This window comes from Cryptotermes secundus, unplaced genomic scaffold, assembly GCF_002891405.2.
Source record: "Cryptotermes secundus unplaced genomic scaffold, Csec_1.0 scaffold33, whole genome shotgun sequence".
Classification (NCBI taxonomy): domain Eukaryota; kingdom Metazoa; phylum Arthropoda; class Insecta; order Blattodea; family Kalotermitidae; genus Cryptotermes; species Cryptotermes secundus.
In genome coordinates, this window is record NW_019727088.1 from 608,668 (window position 1) to 630,445 (window position 21,778).

General features: G+C 38.6%; 2 protein-coding genes across 4 annotated transcripts in view; one reads left to right on the forward strand and one right to left on the reverse strand.

The window, feature by feature from the left end:
• LOC111864291 (bifunctional purine biosynthesis protein PURH) overlaps positions 1-13,253 on the forward strand; it is a 37,602-nt gene extending 24,349 nt beyond the window's left edge. Inside the window, exons 11-13 of one of the 3 annotated variants that reach the window (XR_004513002.1) lie at positions 1,211-1,360; positions 5,535-5,667; positions 12,804-13,253. Coding sequence is in view for 2 of the 3 variants with exons in the window: in XM_023851429.2 (XP_023707197.1) it covers positions 1,211-1,330 (120 nt within the window). In the remaining variant the exon portion in view is untranslated. Of the gene's footprint in view, positions 1-1,210; positions 1,693-2,838; positions 2,983-5,534; positions 5,668-12,803 lie in introns of those variants that run through there. The other 2 variants (XM_023851429.2, XM_033751357.1) reach the window with 2 other exon arrangements.
• LOC111864292 (sclerostin domain-containing protein 1) overlaps positions 13,040-21,778 on the reverse strand; it is a 68,613-nt gene continuing 59,874 nt past the window's right edge. The window contains exon 3 of the mRNA XM_023851431.2: positions 13,040-16,116. Within this exon, the coding sequence (XP_023707199.1) occupies positions 15,665-16,116 (452 nt within the window). The 3' untranslated portion in view covers positions 13,040-15,664. The remainder of the gene's footprint in view (positions 16,117-21,778) is intronic.

Sequence of the window (21,778 nt, forward strand, 5' to 3'; positions counted from 1 at the left end):
AAGGGTTACAGTGCTCTGTAACATATAATGTTTGGGAGCTGGGTTAAACATTTATGTCTGCTCTTCTCTGCTATGGTATGTGGATGCCAAATGTGCTAGTAATGTTACCAGTAGCCGCGAAAATATTAATCTCCTTGTAAAATATTGCAAACGCAAAACAGAAAACTCGACTAGAAAGAAATGCGTAGTAGTTAATGCACTGTTTATTAGTCACTGATTTTGAAACATTGTGTTCAGCTTCACTGTTGCCAGTCAAGCTGATAGTCACAACAGCAAGCCATTCCAATAAGTGGCTCCCCCCCCTCTTTCCACATTGATCGGATATTTTAAAATGTTTGTAACATTGTAAAATGTAAGTAGAAGTCTCATTATATGTGCTGTATTACTTCAGATATAATGAATGAATGAATGTATAAGGGGTGGGCCTTCTTGGCCCTTGCACCACAACCTACAGTGGTCTATTGTGCTTCGCTTCAAATATAAGGTACCCTTCAACTTACAACACATCCAGTCTTGAATGTGGGTTTTAGAAAAGAAAAGTTAGAAAGGTGCACATTCCTTGAATTTAAGGTGCACCTCAGTTGTTCAATTGGAACATATGTGTAAAATATGCATCTTATATTCAACGTAAAGCAAAGCTAAACGAGCAGGCTGAACACAACATTGAGGAGGACGGCTGCACTGGTCAGGAAATTCCCTTCTTTTATGGGACATCAAGGTTTATTACCACTTTCATAAATACATGTTATTGGGCCCTTGTAAGTGTTTAACAAAGTTCACCACCCAGGTCATAGATAGGGTGTGAAGCTAAGAGCTGGGCAAAGCTGGCTCAGGATTTTGCCCAGTGGCAGTCTTTTGGTATTAGCAGCTTTAAACCCTTTGAGTCTGCTGCCACTGAGTTATTTAGTTTCAAGATGTAAACACAGCATATTTGTGCTGTATGTAGAGTTGTCTCTGTCCAGAAGAGTACTACACACATTTCCATGCACTGAAGGTGAGCTGAAGGCAGTACAAAACGCCCTTCTCCAGAAATGCACAAAATATGATTTTTACTCAACATGGTGTGAGAATTCTGGTATACTGTCAAAGATCCTGTCAGATAACAAGGATTCTAAATTTAAATCCCAAGTGAATGTGTTAGAATTGATTTTATAGTATGTTTTTTGTGGGGGGGAGGCATTGTCATATTTGGTTAAATATGATGTTTCAGAGTGGTGTTCAGTACATCGCCAGTCCTGCTGGTTCAACAAACGATGAAGATGTCATTAGAGCATGTGATGATCATGGCATAACATTGGTCCACACCAATCTTCGTTTGTTCCATCATTGAGACTGGGAGACTGCTATCAAGTGATCAGAGGTAACTCTCACTGTGATATAAAATGATTTGATACAGCTTTTGCATCTGTTTTGTAATTCCATGACATGGTGGCACATCTCTCAAGGAGCCATCTTGCCGCCCCCCCCCCCTCCTGATGGAGTGTATGGTGCTCGTACTTTTTTTTAATGAGCAGTCTGTGGCCTTTTTTCAGGTATGTATATGTACACAAAGATGATTTAGCAGTTTGGACTCATACAATTACATACAGTCCACAGAGCAGCAGCTCTGAAGTGTAAATTTTCATGGATGTACTAGAAAGTTAGAAACACATTCTGTGGCTACATAATTTGAAATATGTAACTTTTTGCATATGAAACAAACTATAAAGAAGAATATTATTAGTTTACAATTTAAAGCAATATATGAGGGAAATAGTGTGACGTGTTGCGCTATGGATGACCCCCCCCCGGCCAGCGGTGACGTGCCTACGCACGTTACAATATGATTACTTTAACCAATAGCAGCTTCTGAATGGCAACATACTAGACATTTTTCCACAGCTAACCAAAGAAGATATTCATCTGTCAGTTTGATGTTGTATTTGTTTAAACTAAATATGAGTATAGGATTGCAGCCATGTAGTACAAGCCCACAACACCAATATAAGAAGAGCTGCTGAAAAATGATAAGAAAATTTGTCTCAAGACTTAGAGAAACTTTTCAAGAAGCCTTGCCATACAGCATTCACATCTTTTATTCTTTACAATGTGAATGAAATGTGGAGATGAATAAACATACACTAGAATGTAACAGTCTACTACAGAACAGCATTACAAATCAATATACTTAATAATCATTTCCATTTTATCCTTTAGATCAAAATACATTGATATAGGGCATGTCCATCTAAATAAATATTATTCTTGTTATCAGGCTGCTGTTACAGTTAAACTCAAAAATAATTTTAAAATAATCAAAGTAACATACCATGCCAAGGAAAGTGTCTCCAATTCTGAATCTAACACGATTGGTCATTGCAGCCAGAACCTTTCTCTTAAAAAGCTCAAACCAGATAACCAGATTAATATAAAGAGCCTTGCTCTGCTTGCCACCTTCCATCACACTTGTTTCTTGCTTGCTTTATTCTTTGACCCTCAATGTGGAGCCAGCATGTTCCTCCAAAATGTCCATTGATTTTCTGTATACTCTGCAGCATTATATCATGGCTGTGAGAACCTCAAATCCTACAGACTAATTTTACATTGTGGTAGTTTGTGCCACTATGTTCTAGAACAGAAGGAAATGAATTGAAGGGAAAGAAATTTGATCAGCAGTCAGGATAAAGGGAATAAGTTCTGTGGACCTCCATCAGTCAAGCTAGCAAAGACATCCTGAGCTGAAATATGCAGCTTAACACATTTGATATTGAAACCATCTCACTGTAAGTAATAGATTTTAGGCAGAAATACTTTCTTTCATGGCTCTTACTTGCAATAGTCATTGGGTACCCATTCCAGAATTTAATAACGTCAGAGAGTATTGAGGAACGTATTGCATCCATCTTCACATTGGTTCCTCCTCTCTTGTGGATTTTTCTACCCTGAAGATGGAGGCCCTACATTCCATCAAAATGTCAGTTCACACAAGATCTGCACAGCGCCACATCCCAGAAGACGAGATTCTTCATAGTGACTGCCATGAAAACCTCAAGTGTTATATTTGTATTTGTTTTACATCTATCCATTATTACAGCTCCACATAGTTGTGATATCTGAGAGAGAGAATGTGATTATCAGAGCTACCTGATACACCCCAGTTTCTCTTGAAACTTGTTCACATAATAGTTCTGCCATTGTGACTTGTTCTGGGTTGATTTCAGCACATACCTACAAAAAAAACTTAAAATTTTGATGAAAATGCTGAGATTTCATATAACTGTTATCAAATGTCCTGTTTGAAAGAATAGGAGCGTAATTTTAGAAGAATATATAATAGGCCAACTATTGCGTTAAGGAGAGAATCTCTTAAGAGTTAATTCCATTTATATTGGTAAAGTAAAATTGTAGAAATAGTTCAAAATAACATTGAAAGAGTACAATATATTTATAAAGCTTGATGGATGTTTTACACTGAAAGCGAATGGTTCATGTAGTGATTCTCAATCGTGGGAGTGGAACAATGTTCCATACATCCCTCCATATACAAACATAAATTAAAGTATGTGATTATTGGAAATTGTTATATTAGCTTTTTATAAGGATTCCAAGAGTATTTTTATATCACTTTTTGTAGCAGTTGTTTTTCTGTTGTTCTCTTATAAGAAACATGTATGAATAATGTGGTGTTGCAAATTAAAGACTGAGAGATGGTGAACTTTCTTTTTATGGTTTATGAGATTGGAAACATTACTGATCTTTATACTATCACAGTCAATAAGTTCGTGGAATGGCCGCAAAGCATCATGCGAGAATTTACTGCCAATATGTTTCAGCATTGTTTTTGACAGCTATATCAACGTTTGCAGACTTGCATAGCGGCCAACGGCAACTATTTTGAGGGCCAATGTGGATCTGCATAAGTATATGTGAATATCTTGTAATATGATGCCATAAAACCACATTCCACAAACTTAATGATTCTACCACATATTTCACTTGTGCTTTGTTACTGATTAAATGAACATTGCAATGTGCCATTACATTGTTGATTTTGGACAGTTCTGTAACATTGCCCAATGTGTGTCCCTTTCTTTTCATATGTCCATTGTAAGAAGCTGATAAACTGGAAGTGACGATGTCAGTGATTACATTCTTTGTGTGGTCTTCCTTAGTCCTTCCATTCACATTCTAGGATGCTTTAAAAAGCCCGTCTGCCTCCACCCACATTCTTCCTCACATCTCCATGCCTGTTATCTTGTTTACAATTTGATGCATGCTAAGAACTTCAGGGTGTCATGAAATCTCCATTTAGAACTACAGTTTGGAATCCAGTCTTTTCTGTCCAGAACAAAGGGAGAGGTGCAGGTTGTGGTTTAATGGTAGTATTATGGGCTGCAGACTGTAAATACCTTGGGGGGCAGAAGTGTGATCACAGTTCATGCAGAAAATTTTGGGTGGCTGTAAATCACTTTTTGTGATTATAGTGCTGGAAAAAATATCATTTTATGATATTTTTCCATATATATAAAATGAACATATGAATATGATGATGTCTTTTCTTGTTATAAGCCATCGTCACTATATCATGGTTCTGCTTTACTTCTCTTGCACTATGTATGTAAGGGTTGGACCATAAAAACCGGCCCCCACATTGTGACCTTCAATGATCTATTGTGCTTCACATTGGATTGGCCCTTTATTAATCTTACACTTTTAATAAAGTCTCTTGCACTAAATTTAGGGTTCTACCATTTTCAGTCATTCTCATATCTCTAGTCTGTGTTTCATAACTAGGTCAGTTTTCACAGTGCCATTAAGATTGTGTACACTTCAGAGAACATCACAATTGACTCTATGGAGCACAGTCTTTGAAAAGTTAATAGTCACTCAGGAAATTTCCTGCTTTTACTGGTACCCTCAGATTTGATACCATGTTCACAAGAGCCCACCATGGGTTCCTATCCTAAGTCGGATGAATTACACTCTGTAACTTTAAGATCCTCCTTCCTGTATCTAGGTATCCCATGCACACAGTGTGCCCTGCCCATCTTCTTGATTTGATCATCATTGACAGTATTTGAAGAGTACAAAAATGTAGTTTCATCAAGGTGAATGTATCAACAGAATTACTGGGTTTTTGGACTTTTTCTGTCATCTGGAATTCCGGACAATGGAGGAAGTCGTGTGTGTCATCCATCATCGTCAGAACCCTTTAGAATCTACGCGAATGTTCAAGCTTAACAGATTTCGTCTAGTTTTTTTGTCAGTGGATGCTTTTTGACTTACTTTATTTACAGTTAGTATGAACAGTTTTTCTACTTGGAACTGTAACATTCTGAAACACTTATTTCACTATGTAATTCATGCGTGACATTCTATAGAAGTAGTAAGTAACTAATTTGGATGGCACCACCTATCTTGTAGGATTCTGACCATAGTTTTTCATAGCTTCCACAGTCTTTTACAGCTATTACCTCATGAAACATATTAATGATCTGCTTCCTGCCTCACTTCCTGCCTCTGTATTATCATCCAACCTTACCATTCTTTTACAGGCTGAAATGGGCAAGTCACATATTCATCTGTACCATAAGAGAGTGAGTGACATTGTCAACTTCCTAACAAATCTGTTGACCAGATGTTCTCCTGTGCCAAGATGTGTGTCAGGCACACAGGTTCTACCACAGAGTAAGGAAGTTTCATTACTTATTTTTATGTTTTTTCTTCTTTGAAGTACAGGAAGTTTATGCTTTCATATGCGGTCTGTTTGCACTAGCAACCATTACTGAAAATTGTATCTTATGTGGAAATGGAGCATTTTGTAACTGGATATTGCAGAATGTTCCTTGAAGGGTTGAAAGTTAATTCAGCTGGTCAAGAAATTCTTTAGTTTGTATGAACCCATCATGTTCACATGAGCCCACAATTGAACCGTTATCCTGAGTAAGCTGAATCCAGTCCACTTCATCACATCCTGTATCTTCAAAATTAATTTTAATATCCTTCCTTCTCAACTTATTTTGAGTACTTTAACTTAAGGAAAGGCTTATTGTATTGTCGCATGTTAAGAGTGACTGTAGATGGGGTTTGGATTGGTAATTGGATTTAGTGACCAATTACGGATCATAACTACAAGTAACTATATCAGTCTCAAGGAATTACACGCTCAAAATATCACTTTAACCACAGCACACTTAGTCTTCTCTATCTTCACTAGTCGTTTCCTGATAACAGATTTTAACACAATCTGCTTAGGTCCTTACTGTCTGTCAAGTATCCCACAACTGAACTAACTGCACAGACTCCCAATTCTCTCACTGCTTCAGCTGACTACCTTCCAGGCTGACATTCTAATCTCCTCTTCACAGACTGACTTTCAACTGACTCAGCTCTAATCAGCTCAAAACTTTATCCTGTTTATAACATAGGCATGGACCAAGTAGAAAACAGTTCATCTAATGTTGTAGTTCAACTGTTGGTGCAGAGTCTTATTTATGGTCCCGTGGCACAGACCACAGAAAACACCACTTCAAACAGTTCCTGTGTTGTTATAATGTTGATTCGTTGCTGTGGGAACCTGTTTGCGATCACTACCAAGTAACAGGTCTATTCACTACAGTACCATGGTCATATGAGTCATTCACAAATATTCAGTTTTCAGAAAACTCAGTATGAATCTCATAATACTGGAGACCACCACATTATTAACTAACTCCAGAGACCATAGTCTTTCTTTCTTGAGAACCTAGTAGTCACTCAGTCAAGAAATTTCTTTTATGGAACCTGAAGGTTCATTACCATGTTCAGAACAACATAACACATTACCCTGCTCATTACTCTTATTATTAAAATATAAATTTTTAAAGAGGAACTACATTAGAACTGGTAGGTTGTGACAGTTCCTATGAACGTAGATTAATGAAAAATATGCATTGAGTTTTAGGTTATTTTATGATCCTGTTTTGTTACATAGCACTGAATTAAATACATGATCATGATTAATGAGTAAGTATCTGGAAGGAGACGGCCATGACCATTTTCAAGGCACAGTCATGGCATTTATTAGGAGAGAGTGAAGAGATTTGTTGCACAGTTTAGAATACCAGTTGTCTATGCATGTGTGCATACATTCAGAGGTGCATCAGCATCTAAGGCTATTTCTGCCTATATAGAAAGGTAAAGTTGTCCCTATACTAAACTAAGGAAGCACTCTGCCATGAGGTCATATAGGGGAGTGGATGTATAGGCCCATGTTTTCTTGACCTCGGCACTAGTTGCAGGTGAGTGGTCAGCTTCGTGCACCGGCCTCTTTGCTCCGAGGGAAAGAACCCCCAGTACCCATTGAATAGGTTGGGTGGACCCCAGAGCTGGTCTGAGCAACATGGAGAAGTGAAAATTCTTGACCCCACCGGGATTCAAACTCTGACCTCTCGGTCATCCAGCCAGTAGCTAGTTGCTATAGTGACTGCACTATCCCAGCTCACTCTGCCTATCTAAGATTCATAGGTAAATCTATAATCCAACACATGGTAAAGTTAATTTATGATTTCAAACTAAAATGTCCTGAGAGTAAAATTGTTGGTAAAAAATCTAGGTAATTTTCATAGCAGCCACACATTAAAAGTGACATGGAGATACCACGCTGTATACGGCCTTTTCATTAAGCCACTAAAAATGGCGCAAATAAACGAAAAAAAAGAAGATATTTCTGCAGCATGGAAATTAAAATGTTAAAATAATAAAAAGGTAAATGATATTGTTCAGACTATGGTCTTCCTGGACTGCAGCCCTCATATGTTGACATCAATACTCTATAGGTACATATCACTCCCAATCTCAGGGTTGACCTAAAAGAAAAGCAGCATATTCTGTCACCAACACACATCATCACACGTGCCACAACCAAGAAGACCACAATTCATACGCTCACCTCTGCATAAGTAAGTGATTTTGGAACTGCAACAGTGGTAATGAATAAACCTTTGGCACACCTCAAAATATGTTGCACATCATGCCATGAAGATGGAATTTAGAAGTGTTTTTGATGATAATGTGGGCAGTCCACCACAATATATTGTAATGTGGATGGCCAGAGCGTTTCTAGGCAGTGTCCTGTAAACAACCATCAGTTGAGTGTGTTACAGCAATAAAACGAATGTGTATACCTTGTTGCTAGGTAACAGTCAGTGCACCAACAGACTGAAGAGATATCATGTGACTGGTTTTCTATGGGGTCTACAACGCAACTGTTGCTATGCAATGGTTCGGTAAACATTTTCAACAATAGAGGCTGTGTTTTCTATGAGGTCTGTGCTGCGGCTATATAACGAGAACTGTGAGCTGTAAGTTCAGAGAGTGAATTGGAACTAGAAGTGAGTGAGTGACGAGGCCGCGCCATAGCTAAAGCGGTTAGTCACTGGCTTCCCACCGCGGCAGCCCAGGTTCGATCCCGAGTCTGGTCAAGTGGGATTTGTGGTGGACAAAATGGCGCTGGGGCGGGTTTTCTCCAAGTACTTCGGTTTCCCCTGCCAATCTTCATTCCACCAAATTCTCAATCATCATAATCAGTGGCCAATCAGTGGCCGCCGTGCTGAGTGACAAGAGTCCTAAGTTCTGAGTTCTGAGTACGTCATAGAAGAAGAAATAGTGCAACAGAAGCACACGAGCAGAGCAAATTGGAACCAGGAATACAGAAGAATATAGGAAGTCGGCCTGTGAGAATTTAAAGTGTGATACAAAGAATTTATTTCTGTGTAATATTTGGAGTGATTTTAAGTTCTGGTTCCTTTGTTTTAATTGCATTACCAGGAGAGGACTAGTGTGTGTGTGTAACAGTGAATTATAATCTTGTCACACGTACCATCCCACATGTGATAATATAAACTGGTATCGGGGCATCACACTGTATACAGTTGCCGAGTCACCGTACGACATATATGCATCTGTTTGGAAAGTCGGACCAGTCTAAATTAATGTGAACATGACTGCTTCCTGTTGAAGTCAAAGGAGGACTGCTTCACCTGAATCAGATATTTTCACCACTCACAAAATTCCCTGGATAAAAAATTAATAAAATCTCACTGTATGATAAAGCTTTAAATTAGGAAATTCTATTCTCACTCCTGCTGACATGCTGAAAAGGATAGCTCACTCTTGAGTCCATACCAGTGTTTGGTCAGAGGCAACATTCCATCTGAGCTGGAGATGCAAATGCACAAGCCATGATGTCTCCTGAACAGCAGGTGGGTTGGCTCGGGGAACATATAGGGAGAGGGGGGGCAGAGATTTGTGAAAAAGGTTCATAATAGACATTAAATTTTTGAGATCCCAAAAATAGAATATTCTATTTACCTTTTCAATTTTATTTTTATTAACTGAAACTGACTATATAGTAACCCAGTGAAAGTCTGCAGGAATGTGACAGCCTCTGTGTGGACATGCACACACGCAGCAGCTTAGAGGGAACATTGGTCAGAGATGCATTCCCATCTGAGGACTGAGGATGTGACAAACATGCTGGCTGGTTGAGTGTGTTGCACACCTAAGGAGATATGATGGATGTACATGGAGCAGCAGGGGAACTGTGATTGGCTGGGAACATGAATATTCATACTTCCCCTCTGCCATTTTGTTCACCACAGATCAGCCCAAAACACAAAATTTTGTCACATTTTGTCAAGTACTTCAATGTTTATGAAGAGGTAATAATTTATTCAAACTATAAGCCTAGGTATATTCAGTCATATTCATTATGGAAATGGATACATATAAAGCACAATATTCTAAACTGAAATTAACTTAACCATGTTTCAATAATCCTAACAGTAATACTAAGAGATTAAATACACAATTGTCATGATTAAAACAACTCGGTGGGAGTACAGCACTCCTACAAACTGTTCTTGTAAATCACTAAGCATTCACCCCAACACTAACTTCTGCCATTAGCTGTAGCAGTGAAAAAATAATATTCAACATGAAGGAACATTTTTAGATCTGCCAGTGGCTCAATGAAAACCTATATGAATGATATCTTTGTAACTTCAGACTCCAGACAGCATCTAATTCTACTGCAGGACTAGCCACAACCCATTTTGATGTTTATATAGTTTTATGTTATTTAACTCTTCTGCTGTCTTGTCAATGCTGAAATTAGTTCAGTCATTTTTTTGTTTACTAGGTTGCTTAATGTTGTTGCATTAAATACAAATGAGATTAGAAAGTGATTTTCGTGTTGATATATACAGAAAATGGATGGAAACAGTTGTATATTTCAAGGCGTCTGTTCTGGAATGATTGAGAAAATGTATGAAAATTCAGGGTGGTTGGTGCCCGATCAAGACATGAACAATATACTTGCTGAATACAAACTGGCTGTATTAGTGCTAAGTGAATCTGCACAGAATAATGGTAATGTCTCATTTGTATTTAGGGAGCATGAATATTGGCTAGATATCAAGATGCTGTGTTATGGGATGATGCCAGATATTTTAGTACATGGCCTACCTTGAAAATGCAGGTAGCAGGTTCCTCTCAAATGTTGATACTTATATACAAACCGACAAGGTGTTACACCCTAGAAGACAGTAATCTTCATGGTCATTCCCACAAGTACCTCCAACAGGTTTTGGTTGCTTAACCTCTCACCCCCTTCCAATCTGTCATTCATTTTATTTAATACTGCATGACCTATAATGTCAGTACAAATAAACAAACTCCGTGGCTTAAGTCCCCAAGCAAACTATACCAACTGAGCGACCGCTGCTTGTCAGCGAAGAGAGTGCCAACTTTAGCGGATAGAGCATCACATGGTCAGCACAACAAATCCCCGCAGCCGTTAATTTCGGTTTTCTAGACCGGAGCCGATATTTCCTTGAAATAGCTTCTCAGTTATCCTCGTGAGGCTGAGTGGACCCCATTCCAGACCCACCACTTCTCAAAAAAATCTGGTAGCGCTGGGAATCGAACCAGGGACTTCTGGATCTGTAGCCAGGAACTTGGACCACTAGACCACAGAGACAGTTTGTCAGTACAGTTGTGTTAAATAATCTGGTCATATCCAGAATGTTTTTAGCTGGCATAGAGACTCAACTGATTATGTAACTGCACATCACTCTTATTTGTGACAAATGTAAGCATTTCATACTACCAACATCCCTCAGGTGGACAGATGTGACTTTACCATAAGGTGTTTATCATGTTACATACTGCATACAGAGTGCATAAATCGTATGCTGATACAAATTGCAAATCAGTAGTATAGGCCTCAGGCCTTATTCTGGTAATACAGAATACAAGAATTTTTAATTCTATTTATTGGTTGCAGTGATGTGACAGCAGTCTGGTGTCTGAAGCAATATTATGGTTAGACATAGAATACAAACTAAATTACAGAGGTACAGACAAACAGGCTGTATATAGGCTTGTTTTATATCTGTGTTATATTACTTTGATAATTGTAATTTTGAACCATAAATCTACACTCTTTATTATTACAGCAGAGTGGTAACAATACTTCTTCATGAAATACAGTTAGATTAGATCATTCTTCATTTTCTATTCTTTACACAAATAAATACATTTATTGTTTTCTTTAGATGTGATTTCACCTCAGTTTCTTAATTTTAATTTTAATACTAGACTCTAATTAAGGATAAAATCTAGCAGGACCTGAAGTAACACTAAGAATTTACCATATTTAGTAAATCCCCTTTCTAAGGAAAGTACCTCAAAACAGAATATATAGTCCCACCCTCCCTGTACTGAAAGTCTTCATGATATGATACTACTGTGCCCTCAACTTTTTGTGTTCAGGTTTTTTTAGGAAACATGGCTTGTTCAGATGTAATAAGTTTCAAGGGACTCTGTATGTTTGTGCATGATTTTTTAATTGTACTTTGTCATTTTTGTATGTTAAATAGTGTCAAAGGACAGAATTATAGGGAAGGAAGCTTATTAACTAAATTTGCTCATTTATTTAGTGACATTTTCAGATTATATAGCATTGAATGACAGGATGACTAATGAATAATGAATTCGAAAGGATGACGAAGAAACTGGCCTGGTCTAATGGCATTGCATTTGACTGCAGACACTGAGGAAAAATATTAAATCAGGAAAACCAGTTTCTGTGTTAGGATTTGAACCTAAGACTCCCAGAATACAACACTGGGGTGGAAGCATATCAAGGACTATCATGACCATATGGTTGTAAATCATCATAAGAAATTCTGTGTGTTACATATTCAAGTGGACTGGTTTTGATTTGGATTGTAATTGTTAAGACTGTGAGAGTGTGGACTGGAGTCATGTGATTCAGAGGAGGAGCCAGTAGCAGGTTCCTGTGAACATGGTAATGAGCTGTCAGGTTCCATGAAAGAGTAGATGAGTAGTTTTTAGCTTCTCAAGGAGGACACTGGTGCCCAGAGTTAGTTACATCACCCTAGCCTAGGGTTCCCATAATTTTCTTTTTCAAAAAAACGGGACATTTCCATTTTTTCCCTACAAAACCAGGACATTTAGTGGAAAAATGGGACACAATAAAAATTATATATGAAAACCTATAAATTCTCACATACTCTCACAACACAACATAGCAGTTGACAAACTGCAGAGAATGATTCAAATGGAACTTGCATTATGGAAGCAAAAAAATACTACCAACATAAATGAAAAAAAGACATATTGCCAACAGAAAAACTAATATTTTGTGAAAATGTGTTTTTTGGATTAGCCAACAGGAATGTTAACATCATTATAGAAAAGCCAATTGCAAAGAATAGCATCCATTACAAAGCGGTTATCAATAGAAATTTCTGTTACAGAAGAGCACTTAAAAGCAGGAGATTGAAAATAAATTCAAGACAGCGGGAAATTATAAGGAAAAACAGGATGAATGGGACCCCTGCCCAGACCATCATATGCAGATAATTTCATACCTACTCCTACTCCGTAGTACTGCCTTTACTTAGTAGAGACGTGATATAGCAGCCATAGAAAAGGTTTCATGGACAAAGGTAAGTCATTCTTCAGGCTGTTTCAGACTTTTGTGTGATGATGCTGTGTCTTCTGGTGTTTACAGGACTCAATGAAGTGTGCAGTTTTAATTCTGAAAATTATTACCTATAATTTTGAACTTTCTACACACCTTTTCACTGCTGTAATCATAAGGCAGTTAATGCTGTTCCAGTTTGTAAGCACAAATTATGTTGATATAATCTGTTGATGCATTGTATACTTCTGAAGACAGAAATACATCTGGGAGGTATTCTGATTTTCCAGAGGTGAATAATTTTATGAAGATTCTGTATGCAAAGGCCCTGATAGCTTGTTTAGTTGAATGGTTATCAGCCTATCTTCAGCTGAAATTAAGATACTTTCAGCAAGCAACTGAAGGGTAGGAAGAAAAGGTAATTATAATCTGCAAGAAAGGTGAAAAGATTAAACAGAAAAAACTGCTTCCATTAAGTCCCAAGTGTGTGCCTGACAAAATATTATTTCTAAGGTAAAACTCAGTAATGAACAGTGGATGGTATTTAACATAGAGATAATTTATTACCAGTTCCTAATTGTTGGAGTACTGACGGTGGGCTTCCCAGAGTGAAGTGAGCCTTCTCTTGATATTTTTCTTTTCCTGGTTGTGCAGAAAATTAATGCTTTTCAAAACATTACATCTGATTCAAAAGTAACCATCTGAGGAAATAGAATGCTTTCAGTGAATATGTATTCCCTCTGGATATATACCCATTTTGCTGTTGAAGAAGACTCTAATGGTGACATAGCTGCATGTTTTACATGAATGACTTTGCTTGTGGAAATTTCAGTGCAAGGCATACCATTTTCTCTGTAGGACACAGTGGCTGTTGGAGACATTCTGTGTTATAGTTTGTAAACAAATGAATATTCACATTCTTATAATATGGCAAGCACTTTTTAGCATATGAACGATTTTATTGATGAAGACAGCTGATGAAATGTATGCAACCTTTAAGTTGCACTGCCTAATTTTGTGGCATTAGTTGGATCTGAACAATTTTAGTGTCATGTTCAGCAGATGTCAGATCTTATTACTTGTTTACATTCAACACAGCAATGAACTGTGACCAGTTTAACCATATTATAGTAATTTTGGTAACAAATCCTAAGAGTAACCAGATTAACTATATTGTAATAATTATGTTAACAAATTCTGAAAGTTTAATATGGTAGCACATGATGAATGAACAAACATTTGAAGAGTTCTCACTTCTGGCTTATAATGTCAAGTAGTCCACAGAAAGTCAATCAATGTTTTGGAGGAACATGTCACCTCCATCTTGAGGAGGGTGGAGATAGAGGTGACTTGCTTCACTTATTCTTCAGCCCCGAAGATGGGGGTGACATGTTCCACTGAAACGTTGGATAACTATAAATACTGTCATATCCCAGAACTCTTCATAACCATTCCTGTGAGAATTTCAAATCCTACAATCATTTGTTTTTGTGTATTTTTTAATCTCATGAATGATCATAATATTTTGATTTGCAAAATGTAATTAGTATCTTTCATAGAATGAAAATCAATTCTTACAGATTTGAAAGATTTTCTTTAAAACAGGCATCTAGCACATGCCCATAACAGTTCATTAAATCAAGTTCAGTACTATAATCTGAAATCAGAAGCTGCCATTTAGTATATATAAAAATGTGACTTTTCAATACCCCGTTTCCTACTGCAAATGTAATAGAGACTACTGAAAGATGTTTTCAAATTTATTCACACTCTTACCAACGTGTAAGGTAATCATGTCTGCTGAAGTGATGTCTGAGCAAGTTATTGCTTTAGGGTTTTTTGAAGTGATCTGAATCCTCATTCCCAGCCCTTTTTAACATTATTAGTTACATGAGCAAATTTCAATTTCTTGATTATAGTGCTATTCCTTCTGAATTCCTTCCAACTATTGGCCAGTACTGTAATATTAACAAGGAAAGCAACCATATGCCGAGTGAAGAATGGGTACTTGAACTTGTTCAGTGTACTTGTACATCCCTAAAACACTTGTGTAGAATCAATTAGACACTTTCACACACCTTCCCATTAGAGTGGCAGTGCTTATACATACCCGTGATACGCGTATGTTCACCAACCACGTGGTAGTTTTCCCAGCCGCTACTAGTAGCGCTGCCCATTCTCCCTCATGCAAGTGCCATTACGACCATTACAGCTCACACAAAATCTTTCACTCATCACTACCTAAGAAACTAAAGTGTAAAGGTGTTGTTTTGACTTCGAAAAAAAAATATAAGACTGGGAAAGGGTGAAAATTATGAATTGTTTTTCTCATGCAACCGGCAGATCTATGTAACCGTCACACCGCATTCCACATATATGCCTGATAACGGGGAGTTCACTGCAGTTGACATTTAAAAACAGAAGTTCACATAATATCTCCCATACTTGCATTGAAACACATTAACTGATAAAAACACATGTCCCCGTCTTTCTTCACTACCAAGTTTTGCCCTAAGACGGCAATCCAAGTAAACTATCTGACCCATCGACTTCAATTTCTGTCGAACGATCGGTAAAATTTGAAACGATACAGAAAGCAAGTCTCATGGGGGCGCTCCATAATCCGGAAACAAATTTATTTTCGTAGTTGGCATCTACTGTTTTTGTAAACACTTGATATAATGCAGTGTGTACTCAAGCAATACGCTTCTTAGACTGGTCCAGACGTCGGGTTTTTTTCCTTTTGTCCTGCTGCTTCATGTGTTTCTTCGTACACTTGCACCGTTTGACCACCTTCACGCGGTAGATTCGTCGTGACCCATCTTTACAAATGAGCGTTACTCTCCTCTTCTTGGCGGTTCCGTCCACACACCGCCATTTTTGGGGCATCAGCGTTGCTATGGTGTCATTGCCCATTAGGAACGGGCTGGGCATGACGGAGCTCGTTTTCTTTTGTTTCTGTCTGGTTGCCCATTCTCGCCAGTCAATTTTTGACATGAAAGTAGGTGACTGTTGTCCAGGCATTTGTCCCGGGGGCATGATGCACCAATCAGCGCATACCACTTCGTTGATTGGTTTCGGGGTTGTGCACAGGCCATCCGATATATAGCGTTTGGATCTGAGTTCATGGCATCCTAACTCCATACCTGTCAACATAGAACAAACAGTGTGTTTCAGGGTAATACAGATCATACGACTTCATTGTTTAAACACTGCCATAAAGCCCATTGAAATCTCGACGAGATAACGTTAAAAACAAATTTTATCAAAAGTAGCTAACCTCGATAGCTTGAAATTTTCTGGAAAGACAGCTACACCTATACAGCGAACTATACCGACCGAGCGACCGCCGCTCGTCGGCGAAGTTAGTGCCAACTTTAGCGGATAGAGGGTGTCGCATGGTCAGCGCAACGGATCCCCAGGGCCGTTAAATCTCGGTTTCCTAGACCAGAGCCGCTATTTCCTTGAAATAGCTCATCAACTATCCTCACAAGGCTGAGTGAACCCCGTTCCAGACCCACTACTTCTCACAAAATCTGCCAGCGCCGGGAATCGAACCGGGATCTCTGGATCTGTAGCCAGGAACTCTGACCACTAGACTACAGAGGCGGCCATGCCATGTTGATGACACTACCCGACTACATGGTTTCATAACCCAGAAGACCACAATTAAAATGATTATCGACAACAAAACATAAAACCGAATCTTATACCTCACTATAGTTTGAATGTATCATCAAAGACTTCACAAAGAGATTGTAACTCACTGATTGACAAGAAAACTGACAGGCGACGCGGTCATCTCTTATAGAGAGCCTTGTTTGATTACTCAGTGTTTATTCCCGTTATAGAGGAAACGTGTCGTGTAAGGAATTCGCGCCTAATGTGGAAAACCACTGTTATGGGAAATCCAAATATGACAACGCTGTAATGAACCACCAGGTAGACGCTTGAGTGAAGTGACGTTTCAGCCCAGTAGTGATCCCTGACTTGAGTCTCGTTCTCTGTTGCTGATGGTCGACGGCATGGTACCATACAGAATGTTCAGGTGCAGAAAATGACTTGTTTTTGTGCTAATTCTGCAAAGAAGTTGACCAGAAACATTAGCACAATGCGTTTCTCAGTTTAAATAATGCTGGCTTCCATAAAAGGAGTACAGAGTTTTGTTTACTTGGTGGTAATCCATATTAGGTACCATATTGTTCCACTGATGAAATTTGTGTGTCTCAAATAAATATAACGAAACCTAGGTTTCATTTCGCATTTCAAACATACTGATTAGATTGTACACATTTTGTAACAATTTATACAAAAACGTGTTTATTTTTGTAAGACATTCTGAGTCGTCGCACTTTGAAGCACTACAACACATCCCGCCCACGGCCCCCACCCACCAGAAAACACACACACACCACTACAATAGAATATACGACCAATCACTCAAGAGATTTTATACACCAACAGCAAGAAAATACGGCCGCCACTGGACTTTCAAATTTTCGAACTTTTAATTAATTATACTCATATTATCAACAATTTGATAACTTATCTTAATTACATTAGTATTTCAATCTATCTTGATTTCCAGTTGTGGAAATCTATTTTAAACAACATGTGACATGTGTAAAGTTGTCTCCTTTATAGGCTAGACTTTGCCTTCAGAAGACGGCCAGCGGTGGCCGAAACATATAAAAGATTTGTAAATACTAAATTGTTGCACTTGATGAAACCTTGATGCTTATTTATCTTATTTAATGAAGCTGAGGCCTACTTGAGAAACCGCCAGTTCTGCAGCTACTCAAGAACTTCCCAAAATTTTATGGAACCCGAAGGTTAATACCGTGTTCACAAGAACCCTTCACTGGTCCCTATCCTGAGCCAGATCAATCCAGTCCATATCACCCCGTCCTATCTCTGTAAGATCCATTTTAATATTACCCACCCACCTATGTCATTGTCTTCCTAGTGGTCTCTCTCCTTCTGGCTTTCCTGTATGCATTCCTGTTCTCCCCAATTCATGCTACATACCCTGCCCGTCTTATCTTCCTTGGCTTGATCGTTCTAATTACACTTGGAGAAGAGTACAAGTTATGGAGCTCATCATTATGCAGTATTCTCCTACCTCCCGTCACTCCATCTCTCCTTAATCCAAATATTCTCCTCAACACCCTTGTTCTTATACACCCTCAGTCTATGTTCCTCCTTTAATGACAGAGACAAAGTTTCACACCCATACAGAACCACAGGCAAAATTACAGTTTTGTATATTCTATCTTTTATGTTTCTAGACAGCAGACGAGAAGGCAAAAGGTTCTGGATTGAATGGTAGCAAGCATTACCCGAGTTCAATCTCCTCTTGAATCAAATTTTGATCTATTACTGTCGTTCCCAAATACAGTGTTTGAACTGTGCCACACATACAAGGCATCTGTTACTTATCTTTAGGTCATGATTTTGCCCTGCATTCTGGTGACGAGACAGCAGGTTTCTCTGCGTTTACCTCTAGACCGAGCTCCTTATTATCGTCAATTAAAGTTTCTGTTTTTCTTTATGGTGTCCAGTAGTTTCACACCATCAGCATAGACAAACAGCTGATGTGTCCCGTTTAATTTCAGCCCACCTGGTTTTCCTGGACCTTCCTAATGACATATTCTAAAGGAAAGTTGAAAAGCAGTGACGATAAAGCATCTCCTTCTTTAGACCATTCTTGGTATGAAAATTATCAGACCTATGCGAACTTTACTATACGTTTCGTTTAAACACATTTTAATCAGCCTATCTAGTTTCATGGGTATCCAAAACTCTATGATAATATTGTACAATACTTCCCTCCTAACTGAATGATAGGCTTCTTTTTAATTTATGAATCGCTGATGTACTGTCTCATTGTACTCCCATTTTTTTCTCCGGTATCTGATGAAGGCAAAAGATTTGATCAGTAGTTGATCTGCTACTTCGAAACCCACACTGATGATCCCCAGTAATTTTATCTATTTTTTTTTTCTTGTTGCGCTACAGCCCCAATTTGGGCCTAGGCCTACCTCCATGAAACGCTCCGTTTCACTTCGGTTTACTAGATCTTACACATTCGGTAGGACTCCTTGGGCGAGTGATCAGCTCGTCGCAAGGCCTCTACCTGTAGACAAACACAGAAAAACGCACACAGACATCCATGCCCTGAGTGGGATTCGAACCCACGATCCCGGCTTCCGAGCGAGCGAAGACAGTGCATGCCTTAGACCGCTCGGCTACCGTGACCGGCCAATTTTATCTGTGTATGGACTTAACCTTGAGAGAAGAATACTGGATACAATTTTGTACGAAGTTGATAGCAGTGATATCCCCCGATAATTACTACAGTCAGTTTTATCGACATTTTTCTTTATTTATATACAATATACAGCTATAAATGCTGTCGTATATATGGCACCTTCCTCCACGAATAATTGTTCGCAGTTATAGACTCACAGGTTCCTCATCATCTCGTGTCGGTAATTGAAGTTCAGACCTTCACATCATCCCCTAAGATTCACATGACTTTATCCCCACACTTATGATTAGATTTTCCAGCTCCCTTTCCCATGAGATATTAGCCTGTGCGTTTCCTGTTTTCGTATGAGTGCTACACATCCAAACAGCGTCTTCCTTTTGTACAACTTGTAAAGCACCTCATTACGTAATTGTCTTAGTTCACAGTTATCAGACCTAATGGCTCGGAACATTCTCCACGTTACATAATTGTAAGGTATCCTTATCCGTGTCTCTTGGCACACCACTGCTTCCGAGCCTTTATAACTTCCTGGAAAAATCAAATTAAGTGAACACACTTAAAAAATGCATAATTTGTATTTAGAATTACGTGACCGTTTCACTGCTCACGTATTCCATCTATCGTGTGTGTGTGTATGACCCCTTTCGACACAGGTATAATTTTGCACGGTGGTTTTTCAAATCATTTACCTTCTGAAAGGGAAGAACGCCAGTAAAACTGAATATCTTGAACATGGAATTTTCTTCCTGGGAATTTGTTTCCTGGAATACAAAACTCCGCCATTAAGCATTTTCCGCCCGCTGAACACTTTCTAACTCTAACGCATCTCTATGCAACAAGTATGGACTCAGCTGTACCCTGACGTGACACGAATTTCTGCACAGCTTATAGTATTGGGTGACTCACATAAACAGGCTGTACGAACGGTATGACTTGCCAATTTGCATGTGAATGGTAAGGAGCATATACAAAGCTGTGTTTACCTCGCAACTTGTTAATAACAGTCCTCCATGAACAACAAACTACCTATTTCTCCTCAGCCTTCTGTACTCTTAAATTGAATTTATGATTTTGAATTGTTTCATTTTGGTCCGTTACACTATCAATCACCNCGGAAAGAACGTTTAATACCTGCTTCCCTTCGGATGCTTCATTGTTCACGAGGCAGTGGTAAAAGGTTGAGACTGCTACTCGTATGGGAAGAAATCCGTATGAAATTTTTGTAGGAAACCATGAAGAAAGGGAACCATTTTGGAGGCGTAGCGTTTAAGATATTAAAAAGAACGTCAGTTAAATTAATTTATATAATTGTAATTGTATTCATTGTGTGCAGTGTGCCCTTCATTGATTGTGTATTTTTGTTTGACCGTGGTGTGTTATTTGTATTGTAGTACCACTGCCACAGGATTTCCAGTTAAAATAAATAATAATAATAATAATAATAAGTGAAAGTGCGGTAGTGTAGAGAGACGTCTCAAGCCAGAGTCCCAGGCTGTGTTGTTCCGAACCTGTAATGAAACTTAATGCCTATGCTGACTAACAGGTTCTTCGTAGCGTATCAGATTAAGCTTCTCACGGCAGTGTCGTGATTACGGTCTTCCGAGATGTGATGACGCGTATTCTGTTAGAAGCCCACCGACGCTTCAAGTTATGTTTAAGGACGTTTTATGTAATGCGTAATTATGTCACATCGCAGGAGCTTCGTAAATTATGAATTCGAAATGTTATATAGGAAGTGGTTATGGCATATTTGAATACACTGTAATGTTAAATCAGGTACTAACGGCTCAGCTGTGTGTATTTCTATCTGCCTAACATCACTAACCCTAATGTACGTTCAGTAGCTCGGAGAATACATTTTTATACCCATTAAAATGTTGTGGGACTCTTACAAGCAGATCACCGTACTCATCATTTACCAAGTTAGTGCTAGGTTGGTGACTTTTATTAAATTAATTCTTACCTCCGTATAAGTCTCTAACATTCTTGTTCCTACTGTTGCAAGTTCATTAATTCTGTCTTTCAGATATTCCTCCTGTCTTCATGTCTCACCTTGTTCACGATAACGCCATTTATTTGGCTTGAATCACGTAAACACTGCTATTTCGCTCTTTTTCTTTAATCAGATAATTTTGAACAGCCTTCATTGAATAACGTTTTTTTTTCGTTTTTTTTTTTCATTTTTTCTTTCTTTTTTTCCATTGGCGCTACAGCCCTCATTTGGACCTAGGCCTACCTACGTGAAACTCTCCGTTTTCGGTTTTACTAGATCTTAGACATACGGTAGGACTCCTTGGCTCGTCGCAAGGCCTCTACCTATACACAAACACACAAAATCGCACACAAACATCCATGCCCTGAGTGGGATTCGAACCCACGATCCCGGCTGCCGAGCGAGCGAAGACCGTGCATGCCTTAGACCGCTCGGCTACCGTGACCGGCTTGAATAATGTTTTACACTTCTTCATTTCGTAACAACCTAGACACTCCTTGCCTCAAATGTTTATATTTATCTGTAATAGTCTTCCCAAGCTCTA